At 38.3% G+C, this 18,530-nt stretch overlaps 1 protein-coding gene across 1 annotated transcript in view; it reads right to left on the bottom strand.

Annotated features, from left to right (window-relative positions):
* Positions 1 to 4,815: 4,815 nt before the first annotated feature.
* The window catches only part of TBCCD1 (TBCC domain containing 1), a 24,947-nt gene continuing 11,232 nt past the window's right edge, over positions 4,816 to 18,530 (bottom strand). The window contains exons 4-7 of the mRNA XM_042780292.1: positions 16,014 to 16,380; positions 13,006 to 13,192; positions 12,373 to 12,870; positions 4,816 to 4,945 (exon numbers count right to left, since the gene is read on the bottom strand). Coding sequence (XP_042636226.1) covers positions 4,816 to 4,945; positions 12,373 to 12,870; positions 13,006 to 13,192; positions 16,014 to 16,380 — 1,182 coding nt within the window. The remainder of the gene's footprint in view (positions 4,946 to 12,372; positions 12,871 to 13,005; positions 13,193 to 16,013; positions 16,381 to 18,530) is intronic.

An 18,530-nucleotide genomic window follows, 5' to 3' on the forward strand; every position in this document is an offset into this window, starting at 1 on the left:
GGGATACCCTCAAGATGTACTGTGGTCATTCAGAAAACATCAAACATGTCTTAAGATGAAGATGACTGAGAAATAAAGTATTAAGTTACATGCTTAGTTTTGTGAATTTTATAAGCTTTAAAAAAATCTTATTAATATCATTGATCTCATTCACCATTATCAATTTCCAAAATACACTTCCATTATCCCAGTGCTGCTTTATTTGATAATACTCTGCTTGCATGAATTTCACCTTACAATAAAAACTAAGAAAACATAAATTAGAATTAACAAACACATTTTCTACAATTTTCACTGAAGAAATAAAAGATTAAATTCTTCTGATATAGTAGCAAAATATATTTTGATATAACTAATTAAATGGTCAGCAAGCATATGAAACAATGTTTAGCAACAATCAGATTCATTTCACTACTTTGATGAACTGTTTTCTTCATATTATTAATAAATGGAGCTTTCCCAACAAAATGTAAACTTTATTTTGATATAGTTTCAAGAATGATATTGAAAACATTTTCTAAAATTAAAAGTCAAGCTTTATCATTTTATCAAAAGGAGAAAATTACTTTTTAGAGTGTACTGAAAATTTGAAGCTGAAAAATAAAAAAGATTCTTCTTACACGATTTCATTAAGTTTCATACTTTAATGGCTAAAATATCTTTGTATAAAACTATTTCTGCTATATTTATACACCAACAGGTCATACTTTCATTACAATTATTTTTGAAAAGAAGTAGCAATTACCTTTTAAATAGTTATTAAAAAAACTATAAAATTCTTATTTAGCTCTAGAAAGGGCAAACCCTTCATACACATTAAAATGTGAAGCACACTTGCAAATCTACATTCAATCACTTTAATATTAACATGTATACAATAGGACTGCCTTCACCAACTTCTTCATTTTGGCTTCACAAGGCGAGCCTTTCGATGATCTATAAATAACAAGTAGCCAGAAGTTTAGCTAAAATTAACATACAGTAATAAATGAATGGAAACCAAAAAAAGGTCTTAAATAAGGAGAAAAAACCCTAAAGTCACTGCAACAAGAAAAAGTGTCTCCCCACTTTAGTTTCAAGAGTTGTACCATCTTCTATTCATCCTCATGTTTCCAAGGCCCTGAAGATAACAATAAAAATTAATATTAACAACTTAATTTTTGTTGCCTTCATGGAAATAAGAAAAAAAAAATGAGCTTATAAAGTCATAAAAATGATCAAGGTTAGATGATAATTCAAAATGTTAAAATACATAAAGTTTAAAGTTAATTATAGTCCTTTTTCTTAGTCTCCATTAGTTTATAATAAAAGAAATTCATAGACATGAAAACATTCATATGCCCTGAGGATTAGTCTAAACTAAAATTCTTACCCTTTTATAGTTCCCATTTCCTTTGAATAATCTCCATCAGATTTCCCATTCTTAATCTCAGCATCTATTAACTAAAATTCTTTTTAAAATACTTAAAAAAAAGTAATACTCACTTTAAAAATATAAACAATATACAAAGTAAATAATAAAGAATAAGTTTACAAAGCTTTGGAAAACATCTGGCAGCTCCTCAAAAAGTTACACAGAGTTCCTACGTAATCATGTAATTCCGTTCCTATGTACAGTAACACCTGTGAAAGCTGGAACCTGTGTAAAGCAGAAAACTGTCAGAGAAAGAAAACTCAAATATTTTCCACTAAAACGAGCAATAGAAAAGTGGTAGGATTTCAACCTGTCAAAGGCGGCAAACTTGCAAGACCTGGAAAAACAAGTCCTGTTGAACTCTCAAAAGTTTCACAATATATACCCAAAAGAAATTAAAACATGTCAACACAAAAACTTGTACATGTATATCCACAGAACCCATCGTTCATAGTAGCAAAAGAGGGAAAACAACCCTAATGTCCATTAACATATGAATGGATAAACAAAATATAGTATATGTATACTTTGGAATACTACTTGGCCATAAAAAGGAATAAAGTACTGATACATGCTATAGCTGGATGAACCTTAAAAACATGCTAAATCAAAGAAGCCAGATGCAAAAGGCCGAGTTGTATGATTCCATTTTATGAAATATCCAGAATCTATAGAGGCAAAAAGTAGACTGGAGTTGCAAGAGTCTGGGGCAAGGTGGAGAAGAACACTGGGGTTGGGAGAATGGGGATGACGGACAAAGTTTCTTTTTGGAGCGATGCAAATGTTCTACATTGGACAGTGGTGATGGTTACACAGCCTTATAAATACACTAACAGCCTCTGAATTCCTCACTTTTGAAAGATAAATTTTGTGGTCTATAAATTATACTCAATTTAAAAAAAAAAAAAAAAAAGGCTGAGGTTTCTCCTACCCTGGATACCCAGTCCTAGTCCTCAGAGAAGCACTGTTAAAAATGTCTTTATATCTTTCCAGGAATAAGCATGTATGTGTGATAATACCTCTCTTTTCCAAACAAAAAGGAAACTATTTTATTTTTTCCTCTGATCTTAGAGATTGTTCAGTATCAACACATACAGATATATTCATTCTTTCTGAAGGTGCAATCTACAGTACGGATGAATGAGCTTATCAGGCGCCAGTCCTCTCCTGAGAGGCATTTGGGTTGGCTACTTCAAACATGCTGTAACGAACATTTTTGTAAAAAGACCTTTACACATGAGCTTAAGATAAATTCTAAGAAATTGAACCCATTCCTGTGGCTTCCAGCCAAACAAATGACAGGCATATGAGCTGAACATTTACATTAGGTAGATAGACTCCTTGGAGAGATCAATTATGGGAGAATAGAAGGACTGTGTATGCACAGGGAACAGCTCAGGGGGCAGGAGTGCATGGGAGGGAAGGACACAGGGAAGAGGTGCCTGTGGGAAGGAAGTGGGAAGGGAGCTGTTGCATTGTGGGAAATGGTAGTCAATGTCATGAGACAAAGTGTATGTGAGCTGCTGTACGGAAAGTGAATTTGCTCTGTAAATTTTCACCCAAATCACAAAGAAAAGTAAAAAAAAAAAAAAAAAAGATAAATTCTAAGAAGTGAAATTGCTAAATCAAAGAATGTATTTTCCATTTTGATCTTGTCAAACTGGCCTGCCAAAGAGTGTACAGATATATACTTTCCCCAGTGGTAAATGAAACATCTTGCCATGTTTTGTACTATTAGTTTTTGATCCTTCCCAATCTGATAGTATCTTGTTTCTATAATTTTAAGCAAGAATGAGCATCTTTGTGCTTGTAAGAATTTTTCTGTGAACTACCTATTCATAGCCTTTGCCCGTTTTCCATTGTAAGTCTTGAAAGAGCAAACTAATTTCTACAAAAAAGAACACTATATATTTGGATTAAATAAATTTCAGTTTATTTGTCTGTATCCATATTCTCTTCTGTTTAATCTGTGACCTTCTAGTGCACAGTAAGCAAACATTCATTAGAAATAATTCTGGTAATTTATTAGTGTTCACATGCCCAATTAACAAAGATCAGCTAATTTATTAATTGGTTTATGTGTGGGGTGATGGAAAGAGGAAAAATGTTTTAGAATAGAGGACTAAAACTTAAGCTACGAATGGAGAGAATATTTTTCAACAGTATAACTTGTGGCAGACAAGCAGCAAAAAAGACAGAACTTGGCCATTATATTTGCCTGTAACTCAATAGGCTCTACCTGAAAATTTTGGTTGGTGTTTTCACTATAAAATGGGGGAAATACTGCTATGTACAAATCTGTGTGTGCTGGCAGGAGTGATGTAAAAAATTTCCAGTGGTTAGTGTTGCAGGTTGAACTGTCACCCAAAAAGACACATTTAAATCCAAAGCCCTAGTACTTATGAATCTGACCTTATTTAGAAAGAGCCTTTGTAGATTGTGGTAGTTCAGGTTGTGTGTCAACTTGGCTGGGCTGTGATTTTGACTGGTGTGGCAGCTGGATGTACTTAGTCCCCATGATGAGACTGGATGTAGTATAATCAACTCCATGGTAGAATCTGCTGTGAGCAGCTAATTAGTAGCCTTCAGGATGGTGCCTGCTTCCAGTATACATGGAGAAGCTTTGAGACAAGTCTCAAGCTTTTTGGCACATTTTGGATCCCACATTTGGCTGGGTCTTCATCTCTACTTCCTGGACTTGAACAAGTGGCCTGCCACGTTGCCTGCTAATCTTGGGATTGTAGCATTATATCTGCCGATCTTGGGTTCATCAGCCTCAGCAGCCAGTAGCTGCATGAGTCAGAAGAAGCCTCTAGCTCCAGTGGGCCTGGAACAAGAGGGAGAGCTGAAGCGCCTTCACCTAGCCCCTACTACTGGCACTCTGAATTCAGACTTCTAGCCCCCTAAACTGTTAAGAGAATAAATTTGTTTGTTAAAGCCATCTACTTGTGGTATTTCTGTTATAGCAGCACTAGAGAACTGAAACATAGATTTAATCAAGTCACACTTGATTAGAGCAGACCCTAATCCAGTGACTGGTAAGTAGGGGGAAATTTGGACACAGACACACAGGGGAGAATGCAATGAGAAGACAGAGGCAGAGACTGGAGTGAAGCTAGGAGGGAAACATGGAACAGATTCTCTCTCAGAACTACAGAAAGAACCAATCCTGCTGGAATTGGATTTCAAACTTTTAGCCTCCAGAACTACGAATAGAGTCAGTTTCTGTTGTTTGAAGCCACATCCAGTTTATGATGATTTGTTATAGCAGCCCTAGGAAAGGAATAGTTAGTAACATAATATTCTGTGTAGTGTTTGGTATGTTTGGAAAATTTTCCAAAAGTAATTTGTTATAATTGGTCTGCATCATAAAAGCCTACCCTGAATTCGACAGAGGAGGCCTATCCTGCTGCTTGTTTGGAGCCTGCTGCAGGGGGTACAAGGCTGTCCAGCTGCTGGCGATGCCCTGTATTAATCAGCCATTCATAAAACTTGTTCTCCACTAGCACCTGGAACTGCTTCCTTTGATCCCTAAAGTTGCAATCAAGAAAAAAATAATGTAAGAACACTAGTTGACATAAATTTCACTACAAATACTTACAAAACATTCGACTGGGGTAAGTTTAAATGATTCATTATTCCTAGTTATCCATTTCTTCTTTCCAAATACCTTCTCTGTTGAGAGGACATTAGACCACCACAACCATCACCACCACCACCAAAAAAAAAAAAAGATTGGTCAGATTTTTAAAGATATACTGTCAGTCATTCTCTTTTGTTCTTCTGCAGTTATTCACTCAACAGATATTTATTGAAGACCAACTGCTAGGTAGTGCTCTGACTGATGGGAACACATGTGGGGAGAAAAGAGACAAATCTTCTATCTATCCTGGCAGGTGTGCACTACAGAACTCCATAACGCACTACTCACATTATGATCTACATAGTCTATGCTCCCTTGTGGATCTTATATTCTAGAAGGGAAGGCAGGTAATAAATGGAATATATAATATAAATAAAGCAGGAAAAGGGAATGGAGAGTACTGGGAATGGACGGAGAAGTTTTCTCTAAGATGGCACTTGAACAAAGGTCTGAACGAAGTACTGGATTGAACAAAATGATTATCTGAAGAAGAATATTCCAGGCAAAAGAAAGAAAAAGTGCAAAGGCTCTAAAGTCAGGGCTTACTTAGCACATTCAAGATAAGAAAGAGTAGCTCCTGACAGCTGGGAGCTAGCTTAGCACTCTCAGTGAGGGCTTGATGTAGCTTGGGAACTAGCCTGGCCATGGTGGTCTCCTGTTGAACATCAGCAACTCCACAGAACACCAACATTCTGAAACTAGAGGATGTCCCTCTATGATGATGACACATCAAGGCAAGAATAAGACCACTCCATAATCTGGTAGCATAGTACCTAAGGCATTTGACTGCTTACCAGAAGGCTGGTAAGCAGCCTTAGCTGCTTAGTAGCCACTCCTCAGAAGGAAGGGTCGCTATGAGTCAGATCTGATTCCATGGCAGTGGTTGTGTTTTTTTGTTGTTGTTTGTTTATAATCCTATCTCAGCTCGTACAAATAAAAAGAACATTTTGTGGTCCAAACAACAAAAATGACTAAATATACTCTTTCCTGGTTAATATGAACAAGTGCTGCTCCTTTAATTAGTTTTAGCCCCATTTCATTCCTCCTGCCTTCAAGATAAAAATTATTAAGATATGAAATCACAGAACTACTTTTACTGCTGCATAGCATCCAATTCTCAGCAAAGCTCTACTTCCTAGCCCATCTTAAAAACTCCTAACACAAGACAAAATCCAGTCAGTTTTCTTTAAGACCGTTTTACAGAAATGAAATCCAGTTCCACATGTTCCCCAATCTTTTGCTGAGATGAAGCACAGTTCTTTACCTCCTTGTAATAAAATCAACAAAACCCAAACACACTGCCATTGAGTCAGATCCGACTCATAGTCGACCCCTCCTTGGGTTTCCGAGGCAGTATCACTATGGAAGTAGATTGCCCAATCTTTCTTCCAAAGAGTGGCTCGTGGGTTTGAACCACCAGCCTTCTGGTTAGCAGTCAAATGCCTTAGGCACTATGCCACCAGAGCTCCTAAATCAACAAAACCCAACTTTATTTTGCTCCTGGTGGCCTTTGGCTGGAAGGCAATAACAAAGGAGTAACAAGAAAGCTGTGTGGCAGGAGCAGAAGGAATGAGGGAAAGAATGGTAGGACATGAATGGCAATGGCTTTGGATTTTATTCCAAGTATGATTGGAAGCCACTGAAAGAGTCAGAGCAGGCAAAGGGGTGATCTCATCATTTTCAAAGGATCACTTTGGTGGTCTGTGTTTTCAAACTGTCAATAATTCTTCAGTTTTCCTATATTCCCAAAGTTAAACTGCTTTAATTGTTTCATTGTGTCATTATGGAGCTTTGAAAACACTATGACTCAGAATCGACATTTACTAAGTGCTTACTACATTCCATACTGTGCACCTGTGTGTAGGCTTTTCACAAGTGTTAAAGAATTTAGTCATCTGAATATTAGAAATATTTAAACAAAAGAATTGTTTCAAAAAGATGTTTTTTCAATGATGGTCCATTTTTAAATCGCATCACTGTAATGTGATGAACTATTAACAATAGTTCAGAGAGAACAACACACAACAGAGGCTTTGGGGAATCCAGGCTGACTAGGTGCGACTCCTGGCTCCTGTGTGGTCAAGTAAATCTCTCAGTGTCCTCATTTGTAAGAGAGTACTGTTGTGAAGAATGAATCGATACACAGAAACTTGGCACACAGTAAACAGTCAATACATATTACCTGTTAATACTGCCATAATCATTACTGTATGATTTGGTAGACTGAGAATAACTGGTCTGTAGTATTAATTATAATTAGTAGTATTAATGTTTTGGTGGCTTAATTTGTGAGATACAGCCCAGGTCAAATATTTGTAACAGAAAATAGCAGCATTATGATAATGGACTTCCAGGAAAAGTATCCACGGTGACTGTTATTAATCTTTGTATGTTTTGGCAGGTAACAACTGTTTGTTTTGATTCTGAAAGCTATTGTATAACTATATATATTTCATTTCTTAAGCCACATGATGAAAACAAAATCATGAGAATGCATCCAGAGAATATTATGGCTGCATCAAGACAAAAGTTAATTCTAACAGGTCAGTTCTCAGATACTCTGAGTAAGCAATCTCACCAAGAAGATATGCTTCGTACACATAACTCAACAAAGTGTCTCACACTACTAAACACAGTATCTCACACACAGAACTAAACGCAGCACAGCATACACCACATATCACTAAACAGTCTCTCACACATACACGTTGCTATACACCCACTTCATTTTATTGACATGGTTAGGTTACAAAGACCAGAGTATAACATGAAAATCAGTATTATGCAAAAATGAAGGATGACCACATCAGATCACAACTAACTGCCAAACTACAGACAATCATGGCACACCCAGGTTGACACAACGTTAACCATCACAGCCAGCATTACTCTTGCCTTGCACCTCAGCATTCGTTACTGCCAGATACACATCATTAATGCACAAAATACTAGGATAGCAGATTTTTTTCACTATGGTCATAAACACAAAGTGTTGGATAAAAAGATGATAAGTGAGGAAAGGGTGTATGTCGCCTGGTTAAATCTTCACATCAATCTAATGAAGTAGAAAATATAAATTATAGATGATAAAATTAAGAGCCAGAGAAGTTAAATGATATATTCAATGTCACCTAGTAAATAGCATGGTTAATAGTAATGCCTAAGTCTGTACCTGAGTGCTTTCTACTACCACATAGACACAGCTACACAAATAACATTATCAAGCTTAATAAAATCTAACAAAACTTAGAGGTCTAATTAAAATAACAAACAGCAGTCTGGATTGCCAGGAATAGATATATTTTAGAACGGCTGCTACTTTCCAAGATAATGACTATCAGGAAAAAAAAAAAAAAAACCAACACCATGAAAACAGTACTTAACCACTAAAGTAAGAGGTTTTTCTAAGTCTTAAAGAACCATAATAATCAAGATGTTATGACGACATATGACCTTCCACATAAACAAACAAACAAAAAAAAACCTCACTGACATCTAGTCAATTCCAACTCAATGACCTCCGTTGGATTTCCAAGGCTGTAAGGAAGGTGATCCCACAGAATGTAGAAATTATAGAACAATATCACTAATATCACATGCAAGTAAGATATTACTGAAGATAATTCAGAAACGTTTGCAGCAGTATATTGACAGAGAACTTCCAGAGGTTCAAGCCGGATTCAGAAGAGGACGTGGAACAAGGGATATCATAGCTGTTGTCAGATGGATCTTGGCTCAAGGCAAAGAATACCAGAAGGAGGTTTACTTGTGTTTTATTGACTATGCAAAGGCATTTGATTGTGTGGATCATGACAAATTATGGATAACATTGAGAAGAATGGGAATCCCTGAACACTTGATTGTACTCATGAGGAATCTGTACCTTGACCAGGAGGCTGTCATTCGAACAGAACAAGGGGACACTACATGGTTTAAAATCAAGAAGGGAGTGCGTCAGGGTTGTATTCTTTCTCCACACTTATTCAATCTATATGCTGAGCAAATAATCCGAGAAGCTGGACTATATGAAGAAAAACGTGGTATCAGGATTGGAGGAAGAATCATTAACAACCTGAGATATGCAGACAATACAACTTTGCTTGCTGAAAGTGAGGATGACTTAAGGCGCCTACTGATGAAGGTTGAAGAATACAGTCTGCAGTATGGATTACATCTCAACATAAAGAAAACAAAAATCCTCACAACTGGACCAATGAGCAGCATCACAATCAATGGAGAGAAGATTGAGGTTGTCAAGGAATTCACATTGCTTGGTTCTACAATCGATGCCAACGGAAGCAGCAGTCAGGACATTAGACGACGTGTAGCATTGGGAAAGTCAACTGCGAAGGAACTCTTTCAAGTGCTGAGGAGCAAGGATATCTCCTTGAGGACTAAGGTGCGCCTGACACAAGCCATGATATTTCCAATCGCCTCGTATGCATGTGAGAGCTGGACAATGAATAGGGAAGACCGAAGAAGAGTTGATGCTTTTGAGTTGTGGTGCTGGCGAAGAATGCTGAAAGTACCATGGACTGCTAAAAGAACTAACAGATCTGTCCTGGAGGAAGTGCAGCCAGAATGCTCCTTGGAAGCGAGAATGGCCAGACTTCGTCTCACCTATTTTAGTCATGTTGTAAGAAGGGACCATTCCCTGGAGAAGGATGTCATGCTTGGTAGGGTGGAGGGTCGACGAAAGAGGGGGAGGACTTCAACGAGATGGATTGATACAGTGGCTGCGATGATGGGCTCGAGTATAGCAGGGATTGTGGGGCTGGTGCGGGATTGGGCAGTGTTTCGTTCTGCTGTGCATGGGGTCGCTATGAGTCGGAAACGACTCGACGGCACTTAACAACAACAACAACAAATCTTTACAGGAGCAGACTGCCTCATCTTTCTTCCACAGAGCAGTTGGTGAGTTTGACCCACCAACCTTTTGGTTAGCAGCCAAATGCCTTCACCACTATACCACCAGAGCTCTTTCATATAAAGACCTCCAAAAAGGACTCAATATTCTTTACTCAAACTAGCTCCAGGTCTCCAATGGGCAATGCGATAGAAGAAGCAACGCTCTACCTTTGGGCACTGTGTTTCTTATTTTCCTCTCCTAATATCTTTAACAAATAAAATCTGATAAAATACCAATATATTTGTACAAAGAGTAATTATTTAATCTAAGCATCCTCGGAAGGAAGGTTGAGCAATCTTCTGTACTTCTGTACTGATATCACCTCGGAAACCCAAGGCGGGGGTCACAATGAGTCGGGTCCAACTCAAAGGCACCTAACAACAACAACAACAACAACAATCATCCACTACTTTTAAGTGGGATATGCTATTCTGTCTAGAAGAAAACTGGTTAGTTAAGTTTCTAAACTGAGCCCCAAGTTTTAAAGACACCTTTGATTTCCTTGTTGTCTTCATGAAATCTTGCATCCAGCTTTGCCTCCTTATCTGAGTATTCCTGGTGTCCACCCCTTTTCTCTCCACTGTAGACCAGTTTCTCATCACTTGAAGTCTAGCCTACTGTAGTAGCACCCTACTTCCTCTTTCAAATCTCTCTAACCAGAGGATTTTCTTATGTGCCAAGCACACTGCCTTACACATTTTGTAATCTGCCACAGTATCTAATAGAGTGGTGTGCACATAGTAGTCATTCTACATTTGATTCTGAATAAAGGAAACACTATTTTCTGTACTGCATTCCATTGCTCAAAACCCTTTAATAGATTATATTATGTAACTTCCACTGCCTGGCTTTCAAAAGTCTATATAATTTAGTCCAATGGCATAGTGGCTAAGGCATCTGACTGCTAACCAGAAAGCTGGTAGTTCAAACCCACCAGCCACTCCTCAGAAGGAAGATGGGGCAATCTACTTCCATAGAGATATTGCCTCAGAAACCCAAGGAAGGGTCACTATGAGTCAGATCCAACTCGACGGCAGTGAGTTTGGTTTTTTGGTTTGGCTATCCGTTCAAGCCTAAATAACATTGATTCCATACCCAGAATCCTACCTTAGCAATTGATTTTCAGGACACCCAAGGTCTGCTTCTGCTTCCACATCTATTCATCTGGTGCTGCTAGGAGTATTCGGCCTACTTCTCACCTTCTGTCCAAACTCTGCTCATTGTTCAAAGTCCAATACAAATTCTATTTCCTCCATAAATCTTTCCTGACTATCCAAATCCACACTGATATATCCTCAGGATCTCCATCAACCATGTAGTGGTTTATAGAGTTCAAAGACTCACCCCCTGCCATTCAGTTGATTCTGACCCATAGTGACCCTTCAGGCCAGAGTAGAACTGCCCAATAGTATCTCCAAGGGTTTAAATCTTTATGGAAGCAGACTGCTTCCTCTTTGTCCTGCAGAGTGGCTGGTGGGTTCAAACCCCCAACCTTCTGGTTACCAGCTAAATGCTTTAACCACTATACCACCAGAGCTCCTTAGTTCAAAGATCAATACCCTTCAAATAAAATTTTGCAGTAGACATAATAAATCACAATTATGTTATTAAAAATGATACGTGGTACTCTAAAAGTAGGAAGGAAATAATCTCAGAATAAAAGACAGTATTTTAAATAGATTAAATTCAGCTTTATTTAAAACCACAGTACTTACTTTTCATGTTTTACCATGGCCTAAGGAAAGCTTTAATTAAAAATTGGCATTAGTTCATGGACCAGCATTAGGAATCCATCTTCGCAGATTCTGAATCAGTAAATCTGTGGTGTGGTGGAGCCAGGGAATCTGTATTTTCAACAAGCTCCATGGAGGATTCTGATGCACAACCAAGTCTGAGAACCACCAGTACAGTGTAGAGAGGTATATTAACAACTAAAACACATCCATTTAAGTGCTGGATTATGTGGCATTTTCTACGTATAATTTCTCTCATTTACATGAGTCTTTTAGCTACCAACTAAACTTAAGCTCCTTAAAGAAGAGATCTAATACTTAGTTATCACCCATTCCCATCCCTCAGCCAAACTGTGCCTAGAATTGTTGTTGTTATGTGCCATCGAGTAGGACCCGACTCATAGCAACCCCTCCTTGGGTTTCCGAGGCAGTATCACTACAGAAGTAGATTGCCCAACCTTCCTTCTGAGGAGTGGCTGGTGGGTTTCAACTGCCAGCCTTCTGGTTAGCAGTCAAGTGCCTTAGGCACTATGCAACCAGAGCTCCTAAAATCCAAAAGACATACTATATACATATTTTTTAATTATTGTTTCAGCACAGCTGTAAAAATGTGATTAGTTTGTTTTCCCACGGAGTTTCACATAAAAGACAACTACTTCCAGATAACACTCACTTTGTTAAACGAGCCTCCTTCACAGTTTTCTGCCAGATTTGTATCTTCTGTTCTCTTTGACCCAGTGCTTTCTGGTACACAGATGGAAGACCCCCAGGTATTTCTGTTGTGTCCCCTTCCATTTCAAAGGGAATAATAAATACATAGAATTCACAGGGTGGTAAGAGGCGGAAGACACTTGCGTCACTGTTCTCTCTGCACACAATCATTGGATTATCCCAATAGTTAGGCACTGTAGCAAGACCAGTTCTGGCCATATGATCTTCCAGCATTGGGTAATGGGTATGAAAAGGTGCAAAAGTTACTGTCTGGTTGCCAGAGAGAATAAGTGGGCGTGTAGGAGTCAGAATGTGAAAGACACAACCTGTTGTGGAAGAGATGGACAAACGATGGCAGACAGCAATGACTTTAACATTGTCACAGCTGTGGAGGTGAAGAGCAATCTGTACAGGGCCCAGGACAAAGGTGCTATTTCTGCACTTCTCAATTGTCACAGATCTGAAAAATGAAAAGATGAAGTAAATTCATCCGAATGAGAATTAGATAACTAATATTTGACTAAAAATGGTAAAAAGAATCAATCCTAACACAAAGAAAATGTCCAAATGTCAGGACACTATGAAGACTGCTTACCGTAATGGAGAGAGCAGGTAGATAAAAGATTCATTGCATCGATGAATCTTTACATGTGCTCCCACCAGAGTATCTGAGCTTTTGGCCAATGTCTGCTTGTAAACCTGACTCATCACCACCATGCGGTGCATCCTAGGGGCCACATGAGTATTACAAGCAATCTTAGCTCTTTTGGTCGTCCCTTCAACTATTTAAGAAAGCATAAAGTAAGTAAGTTTCAAAATCAATGAAAACCAACCACGAGCATATATATATATATTTACATGTATACATGTCTAAAATTAGATACATGTGAGGGGGGAAAAGTTAAATCTGGCTGTTAGGTAAAGAGGTAATTACTATATTATTCACCATACTTTGCTGTATATTTACAGTATTTTATAATCAGAAGCCCATAATCCATTCAAGATCATCTATAAATCTTTTTTTTTTTTTTTTTATGGCTCTCCTTCAAATTAAATAATGTATGTAAAGGCACACATAAGGAGCTCTGGTGGCTCAGTGCCTAAGGCATTTTACTGATAACCAGAAGGTTGGTGGTTCAGACCCACCAATTGCTCAATGTAAGTAAGGTGAGGCAATCTACTTCCGTAAAGATTTACTGCTTGGAAACTCAAGGAGGGTCACTATGAGTCGTAATCAACTCGATGGCAGTAGGTTTAAAGGCACAAGGCTAGTAGGTAGCAGAACTGGCCCAACTTAAATATCTTCTCCAAGTACCCTACTTTATCATCCTAACCATAAATAACCTCTCAAAATTGCCACAATAACTCTGTATTACTTCTAAGTCAGTCACTTGCCACATCATCCCATGAACTCTTCTTCAGTTCATGTCTTTCCCCTGATATTATTAGTAACTGAGATCATTATCTTCCTATCATACTGACACTCGAAAAATGTGTACAGGTTGCCCTCCTAACACAGTCCTACCATTTTGTGACTGGCCTCTTAGATTATTCTTACCTGCAAATCATACAGATATGTGGTAAAGAATGTGACTAAATATCAAGAGAAGGTCACCTAAGCATGCTATTATTGTTTTATTATGTAAGTAATACATGGTCATTACAGAAAAAAATTAAGTAGCAACAGTAAAAGAGCATGTTGTTGGTGTTGTTAGATGCCGTCACGTCATCTCCAACTCACAGCAACCCTATGCACAGCAGAATGAAACACCACCCAGTCCTGACCCAGCTCCATGATTCTTGCTATACTTGAGCCCATCGCCGCTGTCACCATGTCAATCCATCTCATTGAGGACCTTCCCCTCATTCATCGACCCTCCACCTTACCAAGCATGACATCCTTCTCCAGGGAATGGTCCCTTCTGACATGACCAAAGTAGGTGAGACGATGTCTGGCCATTTTCACCTCTAAGGAGCATTCTGGCTGCACTTCCTCCAGGACAGACCTGTTAGTTCTTTTAGCAGTCCACAGTACTTTCAGCATTCTTCGCCAACACCACAGCTCAAAAGCATCAATTCTTCTTCAGTCTTCCTTATTCATTGTCCAGCACTCACATGCATATGAGGCGACTGAAAATACCATGGCTTGTGTCAGGTGTAACTTAGTCCTCAAGGAGACATCTTTGCTCTTCAGCACTTGAAAGAGGTCCTGGGCAGCCAATTTGCCCAGTGCTATACATCGTCTGATGTCCTGACCACTGTTTCCATTGGCATCATTGATAAAACCAAGCAATGTGAAGTCTTTGACAATTTCAATCTTTTCTCCATTTATTGTAATGCTGCTTATAGGACCAGTCGTGAGGATTTTTCCTTTCTTTATATTGAGATATAATCCATACTACAGACTGTATTCTTCAATCTTCATCACTTAGTCTTCAAGTCATCCTCACTTCCAGCAAGCAAAGTTGTGTTGTCAGCATATCGCAGGTTGTTAATGATTCTTCCTCCAATCCTAATGCCATGTTCTTCTTCATATGATCCAGCTTCTCGGATTATTTGCTCAGCATACAGATTGAATAAGTATGGTGAAAGGATACAACCCTGACACACTCCCTTCTTGATTTTAAACCATGGTTTAAGTAAAAGAGCATAAATATCATTTACAATACTATTATTTATCACTGTTAGCATTCTATTATAATCCTTAGAGGTTAAAAACCAAACTCACTCCCATTGAGTCAATTCAGACTCATTCGTCAACCTTGGTTTGTCAGCCTCAGCAGATAGCAGCTGCCTGAGTTAAGAGAAACCTCTAGCTCCAGTGGGCCTGGAATAAGAGGCAGAGCTGAAGGCCAAGGTCAAGTGGCCTTCACCCAGCCCCTAGAGTTGGCACTTTGAACTCAGCCTTCTAGCCTCCTAAATTGTAAGAGAATAAACCTGTTTGTTAAAGCCACCCATCTGTGGTATTTCTATTAGAGTGGCACTAGAGAACCAAAATAGACCCCAAGCAGTCATGTATTACCTGGACCTCTCCCTTTAGCTGGAATAGATACCTGAAGCAATCAAGGCCAGATTCTCTCTACTATAAATTTAAATTTCTAGCTAAGAAGCATCTACATGTGCTTCCACTAGACTATCAGAGCTCTTAGCCAATGTCTGCTTGTAAATACCTTGCTAAATGTCTGCTTGTGTCTGAATAGCTAAAAAAAGGACCTCATCTATACACCAATTCTCTGAGGATGCTACTGTGGGAAGGTCATACTTTGCTGTGCTGCACAGAAAATAGGAGAGCCTCAAGTAAGTGAACATATGAGAGGGAGGAAGAAAAAGAGAAGAGAAAAGCAGGGGAAAGGGAGGACTAACTGCATTTGGAGTTTCTGTTAACTGCAACCAAAAGGACCTTAACCAACAAATCAACTCTGAGACTGTTGTTGCCTTGAAAGAAAAAGTCATATACAAAAGACAGATACTCCCTTTTTCTCTTTTAAAGTAGTAATTTTTTTTTTTTTTTTTTAGGTTACAGAACACATACACCATTAGAAAACATGAGGTTTCTGAACTTGTCATTCAATTTAATACATGTTAAAAAATTTTTAAAAATACCTTGGTGAGCCCAAGCCAATTTCTTTCCAGACTTGAGACAAGCAGATGTACCAAATGGATTCTCAGTTAAACAGGCTCTCAGCCAGGCTTCCAGCTTGTAGAAAGAGAAGGTCTTAGAGATCTTTGAGAAGCCACTTTCTGCATGTAGCGGCTGCCACAGTGCAAGTTCATGAAATGGATAGATCTTCCTGGCTTGGCTCACTGTACCTTCAATAAGAAAGCTGAGTGCCACAACAGCTTCACGAGAGACTAGACGAGCATGTGTCGAATGAAAGGATGTAGTGAGTTGTTCTGGATCTAAAAGCAGCTCAAGGAGATCTGACAGGTGATCACAGACAAAAGTCTGGTGACTGTAATCATTCCAGTTCTGAAAAAAAAAATCCAAAAAAAGCATTAACAGAACAAGAAGATTCTATAAGATATGAAACTTTTATATTTTAACTATTTTATATTTAAACTTTGCTTCATCTCAAAAGAAAAGGTAGTTACACAAATCTTACAAGGTTTTTTTTGTTGTTGTTGTCGTTGTTTTGCTTTTAGGTATCTACCTTAGCTAATTCAAAAGCAATACTAATAGCTAACCCCCAATGTGTGTCTCAAGCAATACTTTAATGTATTTAATTCCAAAAGCAATCCTAAAACGGATGCCATTATCATCCTCATTTTACAAATGAGGAAAAGGAGATACAGAAAGGTTAAGAAATCTGTTCAATTAAAAAAAAAAAAAAAAAAACCTGAAGAATTCTACCTAAGGTCACACAGCCAGTAATACACTGAAAGTTTCAGATCAAATATAAAGATAACCACTGCATGAATTCATCTAGTTTTTGAAGCACTGGGCTTCTTTATTCATCTTCTGTAACTAAAGAAGGAATTTCCAATTCTGCTGGTTGAAACAAGGCAACTCACCTTACAGAAACTAGATTTAAGAGAAATTATAATTTGGGGAATGAGCTTTCATTCATTCATTTTGATGGATATTTTTTGAGGACCTTTTATGTAGTATTAGCAGTGTTACACAACAACAACAAAGCAGTGTTAGGTGATAAATATGCAAATGGTTCCTCCTTTGAAAGCTAAGTCTACTTAGGGAGAACCAAACCACTGCCATCAAGTCGATTCTGACTCATAGTGACCCCCATTGGTTTTCCAAGGTGGTAAATCCTTATGCAAGTAGATTGCCTCATCTTCTGCAGAGCAGCTGTTGGGTTTGAACCTCCAACCTTTTGGTTAGTAGTCAAATGCCTTAGGCATTACATCATCAGAGCACCTACTTAGGGAGAAGACAATGTAAACAAATAATACAACACAAGGAGAAAAGCCCTATAGCAGAGATTACTAAAAAATGTTCTAAGCACAGGAGAGGAACAACTAACTCCACCTGGGAAAAACAGAAACTTTCATAGTAAAGTAATGTTTTAGCAGATTCTTGACTGATGCTGGTAGTTATACAAATAGATAAGGAAAAAAAAAAAAAAAGAATGGCATCCTAGGCGTAGGAAACAGCATAGAAGTAAAAGTACCGCTGTGTTCAGAGAACTGCTTTTGTGTGTGTGTTTGGGTGGGGGGGAGGTGGGTGGGTGTGTTTGTGTGTGGGTGTGTGTGTGACAGAGAGAGAGATTTGGGTGAAAGTTTACTGAGCAAATTCCTTTTCCATTTAACAGTTCATACACATTTTGTTTCATAACATTGCTTACAATCCCCGTAACATAACTGTTCTCTTCCCACTTCCTCCTTGTGATTATTTTTCCCTGTATCCTTCTTTCCTATGCATTGCTACCCTCTGAGCTATCTCCCTGGAAAACTGAGTTTTAGGTGGTGGGTAGGAAGCATGGAGTTCCTAAGTGGTACAAACAGTTAACACATTAAGCTCCTAGCCAAAAAGACTGAGTGCACTTACACATGCCTCAGAAGAAAGGCCTGGAAATTTACTGCTGAAAATTAGCCATTAAAAGCCCTACATAACACAGTTTAACTCTGCCACAAATGGGGTTGTCATGAGTTGAAGTTGATTCAACGGCTACTGGTAGGAAGCATGTGAAAAGTAGCAGCTGAAGTCAAAATAGAAGGCAGGAAGCAATCACAGAAGGCCTTATATAAAATTCTAAAACAAATGCACTTTATTTTATGTGCCAGGGATTTTCCAACTATATTTTAAATAGTTATACTTTGTTTTCTTTCCTTTTTAATGAACTCTCATTTGGATCCAAAGGAAACAGACCAAAGCAGAGTTTTCCGCAGCCTCACCTATACTTCCTCTCTCTTATTACATCCCCCTCCCTCATAGCAGTCACTAGGATCTATATAAGGAAGAAAAGGGACAGGGTTAGGAGTTATTTTGGGGACAGAATCAGTAAGACTTGACATTGAACTGGGTATTGGTGGTGAGAGAGAGCTCATGTGTGGCTGGTATAACTTTCACTGGCATAAAGAATATAAGTTAATAACCAAACTATCGTACATACACACAATGGAATACTATGCAATGCTAAAGAATAATGTAGAATCTGCAAAACA

Source organism: Orycteropus afer, unplaced genomic scaffold, assembly GCF_000298275.1.
Source record: "Orycteropus afer afer isolate SDZICR_OR568_19922 unplaced genomic scaffold, OryAfe1.0 scaffold00032, whole genome shotgun sequence".
NCBI classification, from domain to species: Eukaryota; Metazoa; Chordata; class Mammalia; order Tubulidentata; family Orycteropodidae; genus Orycteropus; species Orycteropus afer.